Genomic DNA, 22,563 nt, shown 5'->3' on the forward strand with positions numbered 1-22,563 from the left:
AAATGGGTCATAAGCTGAAGCACATTCAGGCCAGCAGGACCTGTTATGCCTTGTCCCCACAGAGAAACTCGGTGGTGGCTCATTTAGGGTGAGAAGTTAGACCACGTGAATTCTGAGAATTAGACTGCAGTATGTTTTACTCCTAAATTGATGTCTGTGCAGTAGCTTAATGTCACCCTTCTTGCTAACCCATTCTACCTCTCCCAGCATAACTACAGACCATCTTCCCAAGATGCTTTTAGGAAAACAGCAGTTTGGTGGACTAGCCTAGATGCTGGTAACCTTGCAGGATTTCTTACATTTGTAGACTGACATAGTGGCAGGCTCATGACAGGTTTCTAAAAGGCATCTGCTTACTCTTGCCTTTGCTGCTTAGCCCCTGTCCTGATCTGGTGGCCTCTCTCCTCTGAAGAAGGCAGTGGAGAAGGGAGCACATTACAGGGCAAATAAATGACTCAGACTAATGAGTAAGGTAATTGCCGTTCACTGTTAGATGAGGCTAAAGTGGGTCAGGTTTGTTTGTGAAACTCCATGGAGGCACCATCTGTTCTCTGTGCCCCATCTCAGGGGCTGGAGACAGGATTTGGGTGAAACTGCTTCCCTGGGAGCTTGTGGAGCAGCATGGAGGATGCCCCGGTCATTAGGCAGTGGCGTGGGTCTCTAGAGGTGACCCTGTGTGACTGCAGGCGAGTGCCTGCAGCCCTTATCCTCGAAGGGGACTCTTAATTGATTTCAATGGGAGAGGGGGACCCTAAATCCTTTGTCTCTCTGCTACAACTGCCCATCTATAAGATGAGGCTGGACAGGACACTGAGAGGTCATTAGACTTCCCTTAGCCTGAAGGCGGGATTGGATTTTCCCAAACCATGTCTGACAGGTGCCTGTCTCACCTGTCACAAGCCCTTGGAGAGAAACCTGGCACTAATGTAGTTCATGTCTTTTAACCCTGCCACTCTCCCAGATGTCCTCTCTTCATCCTCCCATGCCTGCAAGCCTGTTGGGATGGGGACCGTCTCTTTCAGCGATGACGTGCCTGTGTGGTACCTGGTTTTAGCCCTTTCCTCTGCCCTGGACCCCTCTGTGTCTAACAAGCTCTCTCTTCTCTCAGACCACAGCATGTGAGCAGAAGGGGAAGCCTGGAGTGGGATCCCTGCCTGCCCACGCCTGGACTTGACATTGCTGGAGCCACATCTTGCAATAAGAGGAAGGGGAAAAGATGGTTCATTCACCGTTGCTAAAAATGGGAGGCAGCATCTGTCCAGCAGACCAGGAAGGAAAGCTCCAGACCATGCCTGTGGGGCATCCCTGGGAGTGCCGCAGCCAAAGTGACACAGCCCTCTGTCAGTAAGGGGTGTAGGGGCAACACGGCTCGGAGAGCCTGGGTCAGCATGCTCTTCCACAACCGCAAGACCCAGCTCCTGCTGGTCAACTCCCTGACGTTCGGCCTGGAGGTCTGCCTGGCTGCAGGGATAACCTATGTGCCTCCGCTGCTGCTGGAAGTGGGTGTGGAGGAGAAGTTCATGACCATGGTTTTGGGTAGGCAGTTTTTCTCTCATCTTTGAGGTGCTTGTTTCCCCTTCGAGTCTGGAGGGCAGGGGCAAATAAGGGCATGGAGGCTTGTCTCTGCAGGGTGGTTGCAGGGCTACTGTTATATCAGGGCAGCCTTGTGTTTGGAGGAGGGGGCTGTGACCCAGTGAAGCTTACTGAGTTCCTGAAACGTCCCAGGCTTTTTTTACAGTGCATACAGACCAGTGTTCTCCAGATCTGTCCCCCTAACACCACCTCTTTCTCTTTTCCAGGGATAGGACCTGTCCTTGGCTTGGTTTTTGTCCCGCTGATCGGATCCGCCAGCGACCACTGGCATAGCAGCTATGGCCGAAGGCGACCTTTCATCTGGATGCTTTGCCTGGGAGTCCTGCTGAGCCTCTTCGTGATCCCACATGCCAGCAGCCTGGCCAGCCTGTTTGCCCTCAACACTCGCCCCCTAGAGATTGCCTTCCTCATCCTGGGCATTGGGTTACTGGATTTCTGCGGCCAGGTCTGCTTCACTCCGCTGGAGGCCCTGCTCTCAGACCTCTTCCAGGAGCCAGACAACTGCCGCCAGGCCTTCTCCATGTATGCCTTCATGATCAGCTTGGGGGGCTGCATTGGCTACCTGCTTCCAGCCATTGACTGGGGTGGCAGCTTTCTGGCCCCGTACTTGGGAGGGCAGGAGACCTGCCTCTTCAGCCTCCTTACCATCATTTTCCTTGGCTGTGTGCTGGCTACGCTCTTTGTGACAGAAGAGGCAGCCACCCAGGCAGATGTTCTGGACGGCCCAGCGCTGAAGGACGCTCCTCCTAAGCCCTCACCTCCTGCGTGCTGCTCTTGCCAGCTCTCCAGGAGCTCATGTCTCCTGCAGGCCAGGCACATAATGCAGGCCCTGAGAAACCTCTGCACGCTGGTGCCACGGCTTCACAGCCTCTACTGCCGCATCCCCAAGGTCATCCGGCGCCTGTTCATGGCCGAGCTCTGCAGCTGGATGGCACTCATGACTTTCATGCTGTTCTACACAGACTTTGTTGGGGAAGGGCTGTACCACGGCGTCCCCAGAGCCAAGCCAGGCACAGATGCCAGACGCCACTACGATGAAGGTGAGAAGTGAACCAGCTGCTCTGAGGCTGCAGCAATTGTTCCCTAGGACAGAAGCGTTTAGTGGGAGCTAGGAATGGGCTCAGCTCTGCTAGTGATGCAAAAAAACGTTACAGGAAACTAGATTTTCTGCAGATGGGTCAGGAAAAAACCTTCCCCCATGGCCCCCAGAGTGGGGGGGCCACTCCCAGGCACAGTGGACCAAATAGGGAAACGCCTCTTTGTCCTCCGAGCTACCTAGCACAGAACTAGGTCTGGCAGTGCAGCCCTGGCCTGGGGCTGAATTGCTAAGTGGCAGAATGGTCTGGCAGGTTGCATGCTGAACAGGACGTATCCAGCTCTGTCTGCAAGCTGTGGTTGCCACTGCCAGGTCCCTTCACTGCTCTTCCCTCCTTTTTAAATGAGGGGTGATGGTGCTCCCCATCTCTTGGACAGCAGGGGTTGGAAAGCCAGGACATGCTTAGTAGCAGTGAGGTGGGCTTTGCTGCATCTTCCTTTCATGCTACTGTGAGGTTCCCATCTCACATCTGTATCTGGGGAGCCCTCGAGCAGCTTCCTCCATTCTCACCCCTCTCTCCAGGGCTTTCTGATAGTGCTCACCAATGGAGTCTGTAGCTGCCATGTCCACATCATGGGATACGGCTCACTGCAGCACGTTACCTGCTTACTGTTGTTGCCTGCTGTCCCGTTTTGGCTGCTGTGTTGTGCCAGAGTCTTGACTCTCTGCCTAGCCATTCTTTTCCTCTCCCTGATCTAAGTCTTTTATTCTTGGAGGCACCTTCCCGGCCCTCCTCCTCCATCTTGCCCTCTGAGTTTTCCACTCACTGCCTCCGTGAGCTCTGCAGTACACTGCCTCTTTGTGCTGAGTGTCTGTTTAACTTAGAGGGAGCTTAATTATTATTTAACACTTGCACTGTATAGCTTCCAGCAGGTCAGGACTCCATTGTGCTAGCTGTCATAGAAACATGTGTTGAGTAATGATCCTTGCTCCAAAGGGTTAATGGTTTTAATTCCCTGAAATCTGATAGATCTTTGCAAAGGGTAAGGTCCGGATTGCTACCGGATACTGCAGTCGTTCAGTGGATGTTGTATACTTTACCTTGGCTTAAGCACAATTCCTTGTTCCTTTTGTTCTGTTGCTGGTTTTGGCATCTGATAACAACAGATCCTGGTTCATGAGCAGGTGACAGATCCTGGGTTAAGAGTAGGAAGGTGCAAACAGCAACGACTTCCAAAGACAAGAATAGCATTTGGATTCCTATCTCCCATTGCCCCTCTGGTTAGACTGGGGTGCCCAGGAGCACGTGTAGGAAATACTCGCTGCTGGTGGGGGGTGGGAGCTGCAGTCTGCCTGGTGCAACCCCGGGGATACGTTAGGTGATGCTGCTCTGCTTCCTGACCCGGCCATGTGGTTGTCAGGGCTGTTTGCGGCTGTGCCACACTCTGCGTGGACTGTACTGAGTTGGGCTCCGAAGGGAGAGGGAAGGAGGCCCAAAGGTGTTTGGCTGTGTGAAGCCCGGGTGCAGTCATGGCAGTGTCTGTCACCACTTCTGCTTAAACCTGCAGGTGTCCGGATGGGTAGTTTGGGCCTCTTCCTCCAATGCGTCACATCCATCTTCTTTTCGACAATCATGGACCGGATGGTGAAGCAGTTTGGGACGCGGGCGGTCTACCTGGCCAGCGTGGTGTTCTTCCCCGTGGCTGCCTTCGTCATGTGCCTTTCCCACAGTGTCATCGTTGTTACCATCTCAGCTGCTCTGACGGGCTTCACCTTCTCTGCACTCCAGATCCTGCCATACACACTGGCATCGCTGTACCATCATGATAAACAGGTAGGGATCTGCTCCAGAGGGCAACGTGCCAGGTAGCTGTGAGGACAGCTTGGCCAGCCTCTTTTGCCACTTGTAGCTGGTAGAAGTGGTTCAGCCCATGGAGGAGAAACACATGCCTGTGTGCAAAGGTTTTCCACATGTGCCTCTTGTCTCTAGGCTGTGTCTTCTCTGAAGATTCATCTGAAATGGAGGAGATAAGAGAGTTTAGCATCTCCTTCCTTAGGCATCCCCTGCTCACAACAAGCGTTATGCAATTTTAAAAAGTGGGCAGTGGGTAAGATGGGAGAAATCAGCTAGGATTGGTGTATCAAAAGGGATGTCCTATGTTCCTCTGTGTTCTGCATGTTTTTAGGGAAACTGGTGCAGGAGAGTTATACCTGTGTGCATTCTGCAACCAAGTCACATCTGCAGCACTGCCAACCTGAGGTGCTAAAAAGCTCAAGAATTTTCAGCCCTTAGAGGTCCTGCTTTCCAATTTTTGTCCATAGCATGAAGATCAGTAAAATGAAAACTGAGATTCTATTCCCCTAGCTCCAAGAAAAATAAACGTTGTGAAACTTTTGACACCAACACAAAACACAAAAGCTAGTAATCCTGTCCCACAGATGTTATCCTTGTGGAAGAGTCCTAGGAGGTTCCTGAGTTGCACACTGGATTAATAGGAGTTTCTCTTGTGCTGCAAATGCAAAATTAATTTGTGGTTTGAGAGCAGTTCTTTCATCCCAATGGCAGGCGGTTCACTGTGCAGTGAAATAAGTAGGAGTTTTTACCACAGGCATCCAGATGTTCACATTGAACAAATACTTCTGACCAGCCCATCCCAATTTGCACCAGGCACCCTGTCAAAATAGAGGTACGAGGGAGTGTTCTGCTTTGCAAAACTTCAGTTTGGCTGGGATCTCCCATGGACATAATATCAACAGAATGAAAACCAAACTCCACAGGCTGGGTATGTGAAGGCCACATGCCCAGCTGTTTGCCAAAGGCTTGACAGGGAAACACTCTTAGTACAATGAGGTGTGGGGTGTAGCTGGGTTTGGTCTCTCTGTTGCCCTAACTTGAAAGTTCCTCCTTCCTTTACCAGCTACTTTGCAGCAGGCTGCAGGGAGACTCCACAAGAAGTAGTCCCTAAAATGCCTTTTGCAGAAAATTCTCCATCTTCCCCATTTCTGCTCTCTTCTTTTTCCTTACTGTTGAAATCTGTCATGATTTTTGTTTGCCTTCCCTCGTTCCTGCTTCCTCTCTTCCCTCTCTTTTTTTCCTTTTTTTTTTTTTTTTTAACTTTAAACGCTCCTCCCAAAGTGAATCAGCGGAAGGGGCATCCAAAGTGGCTGTTGCTTCCACCCTGTGCGGAATCGTTGGCGAAAGCCTGCAAGGCCACCTCCGCTGGAGCTGCTTACTTTGCACAGGCTGTGTAAGTTGCTCTGTTCTCCTGCATGCCCTCTCATCTTCGCATGGCCTCTAAACCTTGTCTAGAACAGGAGGAAAAGATCTGCATGTTCTAACAGCACCTGAAAGCTTGGTAGAGGTGAGATGCATGGTGGGCATTCACACCTTCTGCGGGAGATGAGGGAGAGCTAGGTTCCTCATTCTCACCGCTCCCCATCAACTATAGAGGGAGATGAAGCTGTTGATTGAGGCACCACAGACTCCTGTGGTTGTATCCTGTGTTGCAAGGGGTGATTTTAAAGCATCAGTTCTCACTAAGCTCATTCCTGTGAGTATGTGTTTAAGTCATTTTCTCTAGGTTTAAATTAATTCTCCACACTAGGTATTCAAACACCCCTGCCAGAACTCGTATCTCTGAATTCCTAGCCTGGATCAGTAGAAACCAAGAAAACGTGTCATGGGCCTTCAGGGCAGCTGAGCAGGCTTCTGGGAACGTCAGTGTAAAATATGAAGGGCTGGAACTATGGGGGACATCCTAGTTTGGCTCGCACAATGCCCTTTCTGTGCTGGGTTTTGAGTTGCTTTGAAGTCTGATGGCAATAGGAGGCACATGGGAGGATTTTTAAGCTCCGCATAAGATAAGTGATGGTCCTGGATTGATGCATTTAAGAGTAAATTCATGAGCCTAGGCAGAATTGAGGAGTTGAAGGGTACAGTGAGCAGCTGAGCAGAGCTCAGGTAAAGCTTTTGGAAGATGATTGCTATTTAGAGAAGTAGTTCTCATCTGGTTTCTCTTCTCCGATTGAATCTGAAACACTTTGTGCTACAGATCTGCAGCCATGGCCTGGGGCAGCATGAACAGAGACTGGCTGGTGCTGACAAACACTAGGGCAGGGCTGGGTGTAGCTGGGTGGGTGCCAAGACTGCTGAAAGCTTTGGGATGGCCTGCAACAGAGCTGAAGTGCCCACACTCCTGCACCAGCGGTTCCCTCCTGTCGATCTTTCTCTGGGTCCTTCCTGCAAAAGGAAGGATAGTTCAGGCAAGCCCCTCTGAGCCCCGCAGCTGGGTACAGTGCTCTCTGCTCTCAAACAGGTGCTGTTTTTTTCCTTTTTATTTTCTTTGTTTGTTCAATCTCACCATGCGGATAATGGATTAACATGTCCTTCGTTATCTGCTCTACCCCATGCAGACCAGTGGTTGTGCATAATTGCAAAAGCCCTGGAGTTTTAAAGCTGGAGCTCTGCAGCATTTTCACTGTCTGCACATGACTGCCCATTATTTGTTGGCGTTAACGTGGAAAGCTTTTTGATCCAAATACTCTGTGAATACTGCTGGAGTGAGCCATGCCCCAGAGATCTCGCAGCTTGAGCAGAGCGAGGCAAAAAAGGGTGAGAAGAAAAAGATTTTTCTTCCCCCCCCCCCCCCCTTTTCTAGCCTGAGTGAGGAGGCTTGGGTCAGGCAGATGAAGCAACTCAGCTGAGGTCATGCATGCACGGTCCGTTGCAGAGCTGAGAAAAGAGCTCTTTCCTGAGTTCCCAGCACTGTGCCATCTCGGCTGGTGTCACTTTGAAGTATCCCAGATACTAAGAAGTGGCCATGCATCCAGGGCTCTGAACTGTTCGTCTGCCCTTTGGGCTCTTCTGCAGGAAGGTTTTGGGTTCCTAGTCAGCCTCTTTATAAACACTTCTGTTTGCACTGGAGTGCACTGGCTCTGCGATACGTCCAAAGTGGGCTCTGGCCCTTCACTCCTGTCCTGCAAGTGTGCATCAGCTGATTTCAGGATGGGGTGAGCTGTAGTTGGTGCCCGGATTCCCTTGGCACCCGGTGAGGAGGTGACAACCCATGGCTCAGTGCAAAATGTCCCCAAGTGCAGAGCCTGGGCTGGCTTTGGGCTGCAACGCTCTGCTAAGCCCCAGAGCTTCAACACAACAAAGGCACCACTTGGCCAGATTCCCCCGGTGAGTCAGGGTTGCTTTGAATCCCGTGCCAGTCGGGAAAAGCCAGGCTGGCTCCTGGAGGCCATCTCACATGGGCCAGGCTCACTGCAGGCGCTCCCCACCTCTAACAGCCTGACCCAATGCACACAAAGCACAGAGTGGTTTTGCTCTCTTGCACTAAAAACGGGGACCCCTCTGCCCCCCACCTCGCTTGCTGGGTTCCGCCCTACCTACTCATTCCTCATGTGCCCTCCTTCTTTCCCCTAGGTATTTTTGCATAAATATAAGAGCAAAGAGGAGGAAGACGCAGCTCGATTGGACAAGAAATCAGCCTTCTCTAAAGGCCACCTTTCCAGCCAGAAGCTGCCTTACCAGAATGGACATGCTGGGAGCCTCTTCTCTTCTTCTTCCTCTTCCTCCTTGTCTCCTCCAGCCGCTGGCTCGGCTCTGTGCGTCAGCTCCTCCTGCGATGTCTCGCTCATGATGATGGGGGGAGAACCGGACCCGGTGGCTCCCAGCCGAGGGATCTGCCTGGACCTGGCTATTTTGGACAGTGCTTTCCTCCTCTCTCAGGTTGTCCCCTCCCTCTTCATGGGGTCCATCGTCCAGTTTACGCAGTCAGTGACTGCCTACATGGTGTCAGCTGCTGGCTTTGGCCTGGTAGCCATTTACTTTGCAACCAAAGTTGTCTTTGATAAGAGTGACATGGCGAAGTGTTCAGTGTGATGTGGAAGGCACAAGGGCAGCACGCGGGTGCCTACACGTGGCAAAATAAGATGTGTGTGTGTTCACACGGCCACTTGTGGGAAGCCTCGTGTGGCACCTGCTCTCCTCATGCTGTTGCTGTAGCCCTGGGGAGTAGTTCTGGGGCTGGGGCAGGAGAGATGCAACACGGCTAATCTCAGGTGTAAATATGAGGCATTGGGGCATTGTGCTTTGGGCCATCAGTGCTTTCCAAAGGTGCCTTTATCAAAAGAAAGCACTGTGCAGCCAGCACCAAAGGGGGTTATATAGGGGAGGGAAAGGAAATGGACTTTTCCTTTAATAACGGGTCATGTTTCTGAGCAGGAGAGGCAGCGGTACGGGGAGGGGAGGGAAGAAATCATTGGCTCTCCTGTTTTCCAGTTATAGCTGTATCCTCTTCCCCTGCTTGTTGTAGTTTTACTCAGCTTCTTGAGCAATACTTCTGCAAATAGGACACTGGGAGGAGATTTCCTTGGAAAAAAAAGATGGGTGGCTAAGGTTTGGCCATGGAGCAAAGGGGGTGCATATGTGTGCACACACGCTTCCGTCCTTCCCCACCTCTGTTCTGACTGGGAAAAACTATTTAGGAGAAAAGTTATATGTCTTGTTTTGGAAAAACAAGTAACGTTTCATTAGGACCAATTCCAAAAGGTGACTTATCTTTTACCTATGTACCAAGTTGCATCAGATGGAAAGGACTTCTTAACTTTTTTTTTTTTAAATGATTGTTTTTAGCTTTCCTCACACAGTTCTCAGTAACTCTGACCTGTCACTCCTCAGCGCTCAGAACTGCTGCCTGCTCTCTCCCCTATAGACTGTTGTGCCTCTTCCACACCTGGCCCCTAAAAGATGCTGCAATATCACAAAGAAAATCTATTCTCAGAGGGTCTTCACAGTCCTGTGACAGTGAAGTAGAACAGGAAGAGCTCTGCTGCAAGGCTACCTGGGAACAAGTGTACCAGGCCTGAGGAAGCTGGAGGAATCGTTTGTCCGCTGACGACTAGTTGAACTCAGCAGCAGTCACTGCTGTAGTAGGTACCTGGAGTTGGTCGCTGACTGTGTCTGTTTTGCCTCAAAGACGTGTCAAAGCAACCTTCTAGACCAGACTCTTCTTTCCAGACAGAAAGGCTTTCGGCTGTGCTTGCAGGCTGCCAGGAATGCACCTTGCAGAGCATACCGCATCCCAGTGCCCAGCACGGTGCCTGAGTTAACACATTGCCAGCACACCCAGAGAGGCTGCTGGAAAACAGCATTGTAAACAGGAGGTGGGTGGGATGAAATGTGCCTACAGCCACTCTGGCAGCTGCTTACAGAGCAGGGTAAGCCTAGTTCTTGGTGTGTTGTACAAAAGGAGGAGCAGGACAGAAACTCTTGATGCTGTTTGTGCCCGTGGTTTGCTGATCCAGATTACATATTTACTATGTAATGGGATACCTGTTTGGGATTTTTAAAATTTATTTTATTTTATTTCCAGACAGGAGTCAAGATTCTTACTGAGGCACAGCATAAACACAGTTATCTGCTAGAGTAAGGCAAGGTGCCTCTTGCTCCCATAGCACTGGGACCAAATGCTCCTGGGTTGTTCAGACTGTGCAGCTCCCAGGTGCGAGTCATCTTCCACTGGCAGAAGAGTGGCTGCAGCCGTGTGTCCTTCTGGCCAGTCCCATTCCCGATACAAATGGACCAGCTGGAATAATTCTGCTGGTGGCAGATTTCTACCACTCAAAGACCACCCGTACACCAAGTAGGAGTCAAAGTCCTGGCCCGCAGTCAGCACTTAGACTTTGAAATGATGCAAACTCTGCCTGCAATGCGTAGAGGAAAGCATGACTTGGTCCTTTGGAGGCTAGGCTCTGAATATGCAGACGAAGTTCAACAGTCCTTAACTTTGGCTGGTCTAAACAAAGTGTTTGTGACTAATTTTCTGCGGAGGTGTGTGGGCAGTGAGATGCACTTGTGAGGTTCGGCTGAAGGGCAAAATGTTGCTATTTTTGCAAGGTCTTGTCAGAGTACTCATTGGCATGGAACCAAGGTTACTCCCCTGCTGTCTGCAGACGGGTCCTGAGAGGGCTTCTCCTAAGTTTTTTAAACATTTCTTTCCCGTAAAGGGTGACTGTTTTTGTTTTATTTCTTCTCAAATTATATGCCCACCAGCCTCCCTTTCCCACAACAAGCTTTGTGTGCTGAAATGCAGCTGTTTTGGGGGTGGATTTGGCAGCTGCTTAACCACCTATGGAAACAGTTTTTTGTCTGTACTTCCTACCCTGGTCTCTGTCCACTTCAGGCTTCAGGAGGGAAGTCTTTGAGGCAAAATGTTATTGCCAAAGGTGGGGTGTTTCTTGGATAAATGGTCCTAGTAATCAGTAACCTCTGACCCAAGATTTTTCAAACAGGTTCCTACCTGAGTGCTGAAGTATCCTTTATTTTTATTTTTTCTTACGTAAAATGTGGGGAACCTTTACACATGGAGGCTGCTATGATGCTAAGTGCTTTTGATAATTGAACCATTTGTTTAAGTGCCTAAAGAGTACTTCCACACCAAACTTCAGGTGTACGGGTTTGATGATAAAGGCCTTGAATGCTTCATTACAGACATCGAAGTGATCCTCGAAAAAGCAGCGGGCTGGAGGGGGAGACAGCCTTGTTTTATAATGTCCCTTGGTTTGGAACATGAAAGAACAAGATGCTGCAGTTCTTGATCCATAACTTGTATCTGTCCCTCAAGAGGAGAAGGCTGAAGCCTGCCAGATTCCCCGACTGACCTGCCCTCCATCCGCTGAGGTGGCTTTGGTGCAGCTATAGCCTGGCTGTAGCTGGTGGACATGAGTAGGTTTGGGCTCACGGCACGTGCGGCAGGCTCTGTGTCTTGGCTGAGCCGGAGGGTTTGGGATTAGTCAATGCAGGTTGGGTCTCAGACCTGCCCTTCATTGACAGATCAAGCATGCCTTTGGCCTCCCTGTTCTCCCATCCCTTTCATTGCGCTGGGTCACAGACTTGGCACCCAGATCTCCTTGGCAAGTCTGGTGTCTGCATCCAGAGTGCTGGCTCTGATCTCACTGGTCCTAGGAGAGGGCAGGCTGGGTTTGTCCAGTTTTCTCATAATTCAGATATGCTTCCGGGGAGGTGCCTGCCTTTATGTCATTTATGTTCAGAAAAGACCGCTGAGCGACTGAACTCATGACTCTGCAGCCAGCTGCTCTTGCTCTTTGCTGCTGCATCCCAGACGGGTGCCCGTCATCTTGCTTTGGCCTGACCTGTGACTGGATTGATAACAGAGCTCATTCTCCATTCCAGCTGGAGAGACAAGATCCAGTCTGAACCAGGGGCTCCTTATCCACTTGTCCTCTGGCTGCACTGCTGTTGTTTTAGCCAGTTCAGCAAGTATGAGAAGAGCTACTTGATTATCCACCAAGAGACTCTTTGATTTCTCCCCTCTCTCTGGCACCCTTCTTCCCGGTTCTCCAGCTGGAGTGAAACCCAGCGAATTCAGTAATTGCTCCTTTCCTTCTTACCCTCCTATTACACCAGGAGAAGTCTGCTGGGCCCTCTGCCAGCTACTGACATAGTGGGCAGATGGGTGCAGGAAGGAGCGTTTGCCAAGACCCAACTCTGTCTTCACTAACCCTGTCCCCCTTTGGGAGTTCAAGCCCAAACAGATTTGGGCCGTTCGCCCTAAGAGCTCGGCTGTTTGCAGGAGGAGAGGAGGGGTGTAGGAAACTGCCACGTGCAGTCAGGTCCTGGGTGGGTGGTGGGCAGCTGGGGGACAGGGAGAGCAGCTTTCTGCGTCAGAGTTCAGCGGGGAGGGAAGGCAAGGCAGCAGCCTCGGAGGAGAACGGGGAGGGATCGGAGCGAGGGAGCAGGAGGAAGAGGGGGTTCTGGGGAAACTGAGGCTTGTAGCAATGTGAGGGGCTGGTATGGGACGCTGGCTGGAACTGGGCTGGCTCTGCCCTGGCAGTGGGTGGGAGCGTGCCCCTCGTTGTGGTCTTGCCCTGTCCATAAAGCACTTCATAACCCTTCATGCTTGCAACCTCATGCCAGCATGATCCCAGCCACGTCGCAAAAGCTGGCTGTGAAAAGTCTGAGCTCGGGGCTTGAGCTGGGGCTGTCAGCAGCTGCCTTCCCCCAACCCGTAAGGCACGTTGTATTTGCTGTCACCGCAATGGCCCTGTCCCTGTGCTCTGTGATTACCAAAAGCCTTTCTTCCTAGTTCAGGCTGCCGCTGGGGCTGACAGGAGAGGCATTTTCCAGAGCATCTGTTGAGAAACCCCTTTCTTTGTAAGATTGTCCTTTCTGGCTAACCCGGTGTGCTTCTGCTAAGAACAGCTTCCCTGTGTCGGGATCGGATATAGACCAGCAAGGGACACAGGCGGGTTCTAGTAAAGGTAAGCGCATCCCTGACACGCTGTTACTGATATAACCTGTGTGAACATGGAAATCTCCCTAGGACTGTACAGCTTATGGTGTCGGTACAAGCTCTTCGGAGGCGGTCGCCACGAGCTTTTCTGTTTCGGGTAGTAGGTGCGCTGCTGCTTTCTTCTCACGGGTGAATCATGCTGTGCCTCTCCTTTTGTGAGATGGGGGTTTTGAGAGTTGAGGTGGGGAGAGGGGGGAATGTCTTTTTAATGTGAGACTGTTGTGAATCTCTAGGTTAGGGAAGGATGTGTGGATGCTGTTTTGAGATCATACACTGTCTGCGAGACGTTCGTGTTTTATTTATTCCGTAGAGGAAATATTTTGTATACCATGTAAGAGGAAGGCTATTATAAATTTTTATGGAAAGGAGGAAATAAAAGGTGTTGAAACGGGGACAACCGTGTGTGTCGCTGAGCGGACGGCACCGCAGCGAGCGCCCTGCGGCGGGGCTGCGCCGGCGGCCGCCGGGTGGCGCCACGACGGCTGCGGTGAGGGGCGGGGCCGGGGCGGGGCCGGCGGGGCGGGGCCGGGCCCGGGGCGCGGAGGATGCCCAGCCGCAAAGCTCCTCCTCGCCGCGGTCTGCGGAGGCCCTGGGCCCTGTACCGGGCATCGGGCCGCGGTGCTGCACCTTCCGAACACCGGAGCGTGTGCTCCGGAGCGTCCGCACGCTGCGGGCGAGATCCCTGCGGGCACGCTGCGCCTGCCGAGTGTCGCCCGGGGAAGGGGCTGGCGCTGCTCCCTGCCTCTTCCTCCGCTGAACGGGCGGACGAGGAGGAGCAGAGCCGCCTGCCGTTACCTGTGACTTGCTTCAGCGTGTGGATCTCTGGCGTGAACATCCCGCTTACTCCGCTAGGTGCTGTACAAACCTAGAGGAAGAATTGCTCCCTGTTGTTATCCCCAGTAATTGTGTGACATGGTGTAAATCGAAGCCGTTTGCGTTTGAACCCTGCAGTACCACAGTAGCTAGTGCCCGAGGATTCTGAAGAGCTAAGACTGTCCCGGTCCCTGCAAGGAATTTAAATATTACCAGCACTTACGTTAAAGCTGAGACACGGGGGAAGTGACACCCAGAGGCACAGCAGCGGGTCAGGGGAATAGCTGTGGGCTGCCCTCTCCACGTGACCACGCACCTTCATTGCTGGGGGTTTTTTTGCTTTGTTTTTGTTTTTCAAACGTGAAGCCTTACTCTGGTCCGGAAGTTTTTGTTGAGGCTCAAAATCTCACGCTTCTTACAAAGCAGAGAAACTCTGCACTCACTTCCTCGGGTTTATGGGGCTTGCTGCGGTAGATAGAGAAACTCCCTTTTCCTATGGGGGCAAATGCCGGCCTCAAAATTGTCCTTCTGCTTGGAAGTACTTAACCTCAAACCAGTGTCACCATCAAACCCTACAAGTGGTTTGAGAGAGCAGAGGTAAACACGGTTCCTCCCTCTGATCAGTGTCTTTGCCCTGCGCATGGGACAGCGCACTGTCATTTTTGTTACTCTCGTGGTTTTTTCCGTCGCAGGGTGCGTGGCTACTGTGATGCCGTAAGGAACACCAGGCATTTTAGAGTGACCCCGCGAGCCTGGAAAGCCACTGCTGCTGGCAGAGGATTGCTCCCAGGCGGCCTGCGAGTCTGCTCCTCTGCGTGGGGCTCAGCCTACGCTGTCAAAGGCAGCCCCCAGGCCGTCCTCAAGCTCAGCCTCGCAAGGACTCCCTGAGGAAGCCACGAGCTGCCTGCAAAGCCGCCATGAGGACGGGAGACCTCGTGCACCTCCTTATCACAGCAGCAGCACCCGAACGCTATGGCCCTGCCAAAACTATTCCTCCTGAAATGAAAGCCTGTATCCAAATGGATGCCAGCAGCAACCGTTACTGCTGCTACCTGCTAGGGCTCGACTTTTTTTTTCCCCGAAACGTTGGAGAAATCCGGACTGTTTCCAGTGTAAGTGGATAGGGAGAGGAAACAACGGCAAACTGCGGCGGGGTCCAAGGCATCTCCTCAAGGACCGGCTCCAGCAGTCGGACAAGGCGGGAGACGAGTCCCTGCGGGCGCAGCGGGCCCGGCGACACCCCGAATCCGGGCGGCCCGTGTGCCCTTCCCGGGCCGCCCCGCCGGGCAGCCCGCCCAGCCCGGTGCGGTGCGGGGCCGGGCCGTGCCGGGCCGTGCCGGGCGCTGGCCGCCAATGGGGCCGGCGGCCGGAGCCGAGCCCTCGGCGGGGCGGGGCGGGCCGGGAGCCGCCCCCGCGCTGCGGGAGCCGCCGTGCCGGCATGGACCGGAGCCGGGTAAGGGGGCGCGGGGGGCGCGGCGTGGGGGGGGACCCGCTCCGCAGCGCTCCCCGGGAGGCTGCCCGCAGCCGCGGAGGGGCGGCTCGGCGAGGGCAGGCAGGGTCGGCCTGGGGCGGGGGGTTTTATTTCTCCTCCCCCCGGGGTTGAAGGGAGCCGCCGGGCCAGGCTCGGTCTCCTCGGCCTCGGGGGCTTCCAGCCTGCTCCTGGCTCTGTTCCCCGCGGTGGGGTTTGGGGGCAGCAGTCGTGCCAGACTTTGCTCATGCTCGCTTGTCCTTGGCCGGGTCGAAGCGTGGGGGCATCCCTTTGTCGCTGAGGGATCTGCTACACGTGGCACTGGCTGCGTCTGACTTATTTAGCATGTTGTAGTTGTCCTGAAAGGCTTCGTGAGTCCAGGTTTTGCACCGACACTGTGGACGTAATTCACAGCTCTGAAGAGGTTACAGGTGTTTGTGTTTTAGTCACGGGAGGAGAGTCGTAACCCTCAGCTGAGTTCCCAGCTCCTGCTTGTTGACTGACCTTGGGCAAATTACTTTGTGTGCTCAAACTGCACATCTGCTGATTTCATACAGTAATCGGGTGTCTTTAGGGATCTGCAGAACTATAGGAATAGAAATGCAAAGTGAAGCTTGAAAACGACGTTGACCTTGTCCTGCAGTATGCTTCACTGAAGGCCAAAGTCAGGTCTCCATTTTCTTGCAGTAGCTTATCTGGGATGACAGCGCTGTTGACGTGCATTTTGCAAAAATGCCTTGGATTGACAAGGCACTGACATCTGTAACAGGTATCTACAAAGTCCGTTAGTAATGGAGCATCCCACCAGGTTACACATTTCCCCTTAGCACCGCTCTGTAAGGTAGGATGTTACTATTGCCCCCGCTTAGATGGGAAACAGGACCAGAGCACTCCAGCAACTACCCCAAGGTTGCAGGAGAAGCCTGCAGCAGAGCAGGAGACCCTGCTCAGATCTCTTTAGTCCCCAGCCAGCAGCTTAACCACCGGACCTTCCTGCCCTCTGGTTGTGCTTTTCTTCATGTTGTTAGCTCAACAGAACTGTTCACTCTGAATTTGCAAGGTATGTACTAAATGAGGCTCCTGAGCTAAGGAGTTTATAGTTTCATTCAGTTGTCCTGGGGGCATACTGAAGGGATGGAGACATCCTGAGCTGCTCTGCAAGGAGACCTTGTTGGAAAATGAGATTTTAAGACTTTCTGGAAGAAGTAAACAGAAGTGTTTGGTAGCCAGAGGGGGAAGGCTTTTCTAGCCTCTGAAGCTTGTAGAAAAAGGAGACGAGAGTCAGAGAAGCAGAGATTAGAAAGAGATCATAAAATTGGTGTGGAGGAAGGAGTGGAATTGGGTGCTGCCTTGAAGGTGATGGTTCAGAGCACGAATTTGTGTTGTGATGGAAACTTGAAGCCTGAAGGTTGAGATTGGCCCAAACACCTTTCTTACCTCACGTGTGAGCAGCGATGGTCTCTGCTCATCACGACTTGCTGAAGCAGAGTTGTGCTGGAGGCAGACCGTGGGCAGCACTGCCAATGGCCCCGAGCAACGTGGCATCTTGCGCTTAGCAGATTTTGAATGATGTGGGGATTATTTCTTCTTAAGAGGAAGAGCCTTTCTATCACATCCAGACTGCTTCTCAAAAATTTCCATTCCCAGCTCTCAGGACCCTGAGGAGCACTGATAACAAGGACTGGCTTGACTGGTTTGCAGCTCTGCAGAAATCTCATGGACTCACTCACTCTGGAAAAGGTTCATAAGTGACTTTGGCATAGATCTTCTTTCTCTTGGAAACTCACTTTCTGCATTAAATGTAAAAAGATCCTGCCTTCTTGGGTGGTTTAGGTGCTGCAGGAGCAGGATGCAGTCTCCAGGCTGCCCTCTCGCAGGGGCAGGGACGGTGTGTGGCTGCTCAGTGGGCGCTCAGGCGCTGCGCTCACAACCTGCGAGCCACAGCAGGGCCTGCGGGGTTTGATGTGTTGAATCGTGGGAGACCAGTCACCTTCTGGAGACGGCACAGGCATAACCTGGAGATTACATGAACTTTCTCACCTGTTTTGAAACGTGGTGTTTGTGTCCTCAAGGGCCCTGTGAGCTGACCCCAGACAGTCTGCATGCGATACTTTCTGAAGGTGTGACTGAGCTCGGGCAGACTTGCCTGAACTGGCTTTAAACTTGCCTGTTCAGGCATCGATAGCCAGTGTAACCACAGCAGCGTGGTTGCTGGTGAATACTCACCGGTTGTGGTGCTTGCACAGAGCGAGGCTGTGTGCCTGTGCACAGGCAGTTTGGCAGCAGGCACTCTCATAGCTGTCTTGTTATCTATTCCCAGACTAGTTAGTTTTAATCCAGCCGTGATAGGTCTGTCAGGTTGTGGTTGTACCAGCATTTGCAGTGTGGAGGAACCAGCACCCTCTCTTGGATCGCAATTAACTCCTAGTTGCAAGTCACAAGTCATCATCTCTGCCATCTAGCAGCGCGTACATGCCCTCTGGCGTAGGTGGAAGAGGGATGAAGTGTTTCATTGTGTATTTTTACCTTAATAAACTCCCCAGAGAAGTTTGCTTCTGGGGGGGACCTAGCTCTTTGCAGCCTGTTAGCCTCCTGCACAGGAAAATGGTTAGCATGTGTTTTTTGAGCAACAGACTCTTTAAAAACAAAGGCCACTGACTAGTTTTGATGTTTTCTTTCTAATGCACAGTCCATTTTATTCAAAGGTTGAGGTTTTCTTGTTTGTTTTTTAATTTGGAAATAACCTTGGTGGTGTTCCCTTGCAGATGAATGAAGACTGCCGGCAGCCTCAGGAGCCCCAACTGAGCTCTTACGGAGGCTTCTGATCCAGCCGAGCCAAGAGCTTTGTGTGGGTAGAGGACGTGAGTCAACAAATGGTCTCTGTGAGTTGCCAGGAGCTGCTACCCTCCTTGACCAGCTCTTCCCTGCTAGAGAGCTTTGCCAGTGCTCTGCAACGCAGCATGCCGCCATCCCTTCTGCCGGGGCACGGCAGCGAGAGGGCGTCCAGCCACCCAGAAGGCTCTGGCCATCTCCTTGCAGGCAGCACCACCCCCTCTGAAGGCACCTTGCTCCCCCTGTCCAGTGCAAAGGGGGAAGACACAAAACACCAAGTCACTGTCTGCGAGGCTCACCTCAAGCTGCCCGACTTCTGTGGCAGCCTCTCCCAGGACTTCACTCCCACCCTGGAGGAGATTGAGGAGTTCCTAAGGGAGAAGGCTGAGTTCCTCAAAGATGAAGCAAGCGAGCTTCACCCAGCTGGAGGGAAGGTCGAGATCAAATCTGAGATCAGCTTAGGTAGCTCTGGGGGACAGCCTGTCTCCAGTGTGGTTCAAGAAGAAGAGGTCTCAAACGCTGCTCAGCCTGGAGGAACAGCTGATGGTAGTGACCAAGCAGTAGCCGCTGGGAGCATTCCTGTTGTCCTCCAAATCCAGCCTCTCCAGATGGACAGTGGCAGCCCGCTAGCACAGAGTGCTACAGGTGGTGTCAGGGTGGCCCAGCTGGTTATCAGCTTGCAGGGCCAAAACCTGTCCCTCCTCCCTCAGGTCCAGCCCCCTGTGACCATCATGGACCAAAAGTATGTCAAAATTGCCCCCCTGCCAGTCGCCATGAGGCCAGAGGCACCGGGGGATGTGCAAGAGGTGGAGGCAATGCCCAAGTATCAGAAAGCCCCCCCTTCCCTCGTCCGCGTCCATAAGTGCTCGCACCCGGGCTGCGGCAAGATGTACACCAAGAGTTCCCACCTCAAGGCTCACTTTCGTCGGCACACCGGCGAGAAACCCTACACTTGTGCTTGGCCCAACTGTGGCTGGCGGTAAGTGGGAGCCGCGGGACACTGTGCAAATGGGTGTCCCCACCAAAGGCCTGCCATTGCTTGCCAAGAGGCAGGAGAGCTGTTGGCTAGTGAAAATCCAGGATAAAATCACAGGATTTCTTTCCTGAGTGAATTATAGGTGAGAGCTGGAAGGAGGCCTGGAGGAGTAAAGTTTGTTGAGCGCTTTGTGTAGTTTTCACTCGGTCCAAAAGTGCTGAAATCCTCCAGCTGGGGAAGCGTAGCTGACACTCTCCCAAACACCGCAAATCCCCCTTGAACTGGGTGCCTAAACACCCTCTGGCCATACAGCTTTTCCAAGTGATGTTGTAGTTTTGCAAGCTTTCTCTGTCTGGCTCAGGACAATTTCTGCAGTTGGGCTACAAAAATGGCTTTTCCCATTAATGTTTGTCCCAGGAAATAGGAGTCTCACTGCTTCCTCGGGAGTCAGTGCATAGTTCTGTGTTTGTTTAGCAACCCTTTGCTTTCTCTTGCTGTTTGCCTGCCCTCTTGGCTGCTTGTATCCCTCAGACACCTGTGGGCCTGTAGCGTATCTCCATGTTGCATTTACTTTTGTTTGCTTTGCACATGATGGTGGTTGTCGTTTTCTTTCATCTGTGTTCCCTAAATTAACCCTGCTTTTTAATCTTGCTGCACTTCTCTGATTATTTTTCTGCCGTGGTGTTCGCTTCCTGGTACCGCGTACCTGTCCCGGGGGGCAGGATGCTCAGTACAGCCTTTGGCAAGAAGGGCTAATAGTCCTCAGGTCTTGCGTAGCACTTTTCATCAGCAGATCTCAAAGCATATCACAAAGAAAACTGGTGCTGGCAGCACTGAGCTTGCCTGGTTTCTTATGCAATGCTTTGGCATATGCTCGCTGCCTTGTTTCCCCGAATGGTGCGGTACGGCTTCTGTCTCAGCGTGGCGAAACTCTGGAAGGTATGAGGCTAGATCTGAATTTTGGGACTCCCTCTTGCCAAGCTGCTGTCCCTTTGCCATCAGCAATTGTCCCTCCATTTCACCTATAACCGCAGTACATGTTTATAGGCATCAGCTCCTTTTCCATTACCAACCAGTACTGCTGAACCCTCCTGCGCCGGACGCTCGGAGCCTGGGGATTGAGGAAGGGGACAATGGCAACCACACAAGTATCACTTTTCCCTCTGGGAAGGAGGAAAGGGATGGTGCTAGCCTGTACGATGGCATCCTGCAGGGTTGCTCTGCTTCACTTGCTGCCCTGCCCTCCCCCTCCGTGGGAGCAGTTACACTATCGAGTGATGTACTCAGCTGCGGCTGGGGTTCTCCGGGCCGTGCTCCCTTTCCTAGATGTGGCCCTAACTGTAAATATATATGTCATTTCTCCTGGCCCTGCTTTCTATGAGGAGCTGAGACCTTGGAACTCACTTCTTGCAATAAAGCTGGAAAATAAGTCAGTGGTTTGTATGAAAGACCTGAGGATGGCCTTGGGACGCATTTTGTTTTCACAGAGCCCTTTGTGAGCAGGCGCAGTATTTACTGTACCAGGTGTAAGCTCGAAATCCTATCTCTGGGAGTCTGGGGTTACATCCGAAGCTCCTTGCTTTGTGCTTCTTTGCGTGGGCATGTTTCAGTCAGATGGAAAACCCCTTCCGTCCTAATACTCCTGCCATCTGTGTTGGCTCCTTAGAGGCAGCACAGGAGTAAATCCTGTCCAGCCCTCCTCTCCAGCACTCCCCTGACACTCGGACATGGACAGCATGCTGAAGTCACACCAACTCCCAGGCCTTGTTGATACCTTTGAGGTGACACTCATAAAACTGCTGTGGACCAACTCGCTGCAGCTGCCCCCAGGTCTGGATCTGTGTGTGCCGGGTGGAAGAAAGGGTGCAGGAGAATTAAGTGGGGACATGCATGTGGTTAAAGGGACTTTCTAGGCTGTTCAGCTGATCTGCTCCAGGTGTGGGAATTACACAGGCAAGCAGTCTGAACACTGGGTATTTCTGTGGTCCTTGTTACCGCATCCTCGGAACAGCAGTCAACTTGCTTCGGCATGGAAACCTCTGCTTCTGTGCCCCAGGCTGGGTGCGTTTGCTTTTCCTCCCTTGTGCTTGGTATTTAAGCCAGCTGACAGGCTGCTTCTCTCTCCCCAGCTCCCAGTCCAGCCCAGGCTGACAGTGAAAACTCGTGGCCATTCTGAGAAACAAGGGGACGCTCAGACTTTACAAGGAGAACCCACACTCTCCCAGGAAAAACAAGCCTTCTCTCAACAGCGATGCTCTTCTTGGCTGGATGTGGGAAGTTATAGTAAAGCCTTTCCACACAGGCTTCTGAACGGTGTCCTTCAGTCACTGCCAGCCTGGGCTGGTGCCCCAAAAAGCAATTTCTCTCAGCACCTGGCCTTGGGGCTGTCAGCTCCCAAAGGTTTCAGCAAGTCTAAAACAAAGGAAGGACATAGGTGGACAGTGTCCTTTAAGGAAAGAAATTAATTCTTTTCCTCTTTCCTCTCTCTAAATCACCCCTTGGAGGGGTTTATTTCTTTCCGTTCCTCCAGCAGGAGCCTGGGGTACCTGTGCCTCACTGGTAGATTGGATGGAGCGGAACAGAAGTGACCTGTCTAGGGTCACCCCAAGAGGCTGTGGCAGAGACAGCCTCCCACATGCCGGGGTCCTCTTGTTCACTGTCCTGTCTAGCAGCGAAGGCTGGATCCACCATGCTTCCCTTCTCCCGCAGGTTTTCCCGATCGGATGAGCTCTCCCGTCACAAGCGCTCCCACTCCGGTGTCAAGCCGTACCAGTGTGCCGCCTGCGAGAAGAAGTTTGCCCGCAGTGACCATTTAGCCAAACACATGAAGATCCACCGGGGCCAGCTGTACAGCCAGCGGACACTTCAGGGCGGCAGCAGAAGTTAAGTCTTGCTGCTCGTCCTTACGAGGCTGAGTCCGGGAGGCCCCGAAGCCAGGCAAAGAGAATGCAAAAAGCACTACGCTAATGAAGAGGGGAAATGACTTTCTTTAAAAAATTATGGGAAATCCACTGTTACACCTTTATTCAAGGATGACCTATATTCAGGGTCTGTTTCTGGTACTACTATCCCTCTCTTAAATACATGTGATGGAAACCTAAGTTAATTCAGGGTGAGTGCGTGTAGGGAAGCGGGGCTGGGGTAGAGGACAGCGTTACAAGATCCCTTTGCGCAGCTTGTGGGTGTCACCTGTCTGCTGCAGTGTGACAGGCAAGAACTGGCTTACAGCTCTCCATCCCCACCGTGGGGCACCCCCTGGGCTGCTGCAGCTGCGAGTCACACCGGCATCCCAAGGCTCTCGGTCAGCAGCATTTCCAAGGCAGCCAGAGAGAATTTGTTCTGGCTGGACTCACTCAGAAACCTGTGCGCGAGCCCATCTGGCAGGGTGGCATCCCCAGACAGGCAGAACCGTGGATGGATGGGGGTGGTGGTGATGGTGTGTTGTGCAGCAGCTGGGGGGGCTGAAGGCAGACGTTGGGGACGGCTTTTCCGGTGTGGTTGAGATGGTAGTTGTGTTGTCCCTAAC

General features: G+C 52.5%; 2 protein-coding genes across 2 annotated transcripts; both read left to right on the top strand.

Moving 5' to 3' along the window:
* The first annotated feature begins 1,238 nt into the window (after window positions 1–1,238).
* SLC45A3 (solute carrier family 45 member 3) lies at window positions 1,239–12,307 on the top strand. Its single transcript, XM_076357926.1, has 4 exons — window positions 1,239–1,536; window positions 1,800–2,633; window positions 4,198–4,463; window positions 8,058–12,307. The coding sequence occupies exons 1-4, from the start codon at window positions 1,389–1,391 to the stop codon at window positions 8,514–8,516; spliced, it is 1,707 nt and encodes a 568-aa protein (XP_076214041.1). The 5' UTR covers window positions 1,239–1,388; the 3' UTR covers window positions 8,517–12,307.
* Window positions 12,308–15,161: 2,854 nt separating this feature from the next.
* Window positions 15,162–22,143, top strand: LOC143170018 (Krueppel-like factor 15). Its single transcript, XM_076357927.1, has 3 exons — window positions 15,162–15,214; window positions 17,995–19,040; window positions 21,747–22,143. Exons 2-3 carry the CDS (start codon window positions 18,103–18,105, stop codon window positions 21,922–21,924), a joined length of 1,116 nt encoding a protein of 371 aa, XP_076214042.1. The 5' UTR covers window positions 15,162–15,214; window positions 17,995–18,102; the 3' UTR covers window positions 21,925–22,143.
* The last annotated feature ends 420 nt before the right edge of the window (window positions 22,144–22,563 follow it).

Source organism: Aptenodytes patagonicus, chromosome 22 (assembly GCF_965638725.1).
Source record: "Aptenodytes patagonicus chromosome 22, bAptPat1.pri.cur, whole genome shotgun sequence".
NCBI lineage: Eukaryota > Metazoa > Chordata > Aves > Sphenisciformes > Spheniscidae > Aptenodytes > Aptenodytes patagonicus.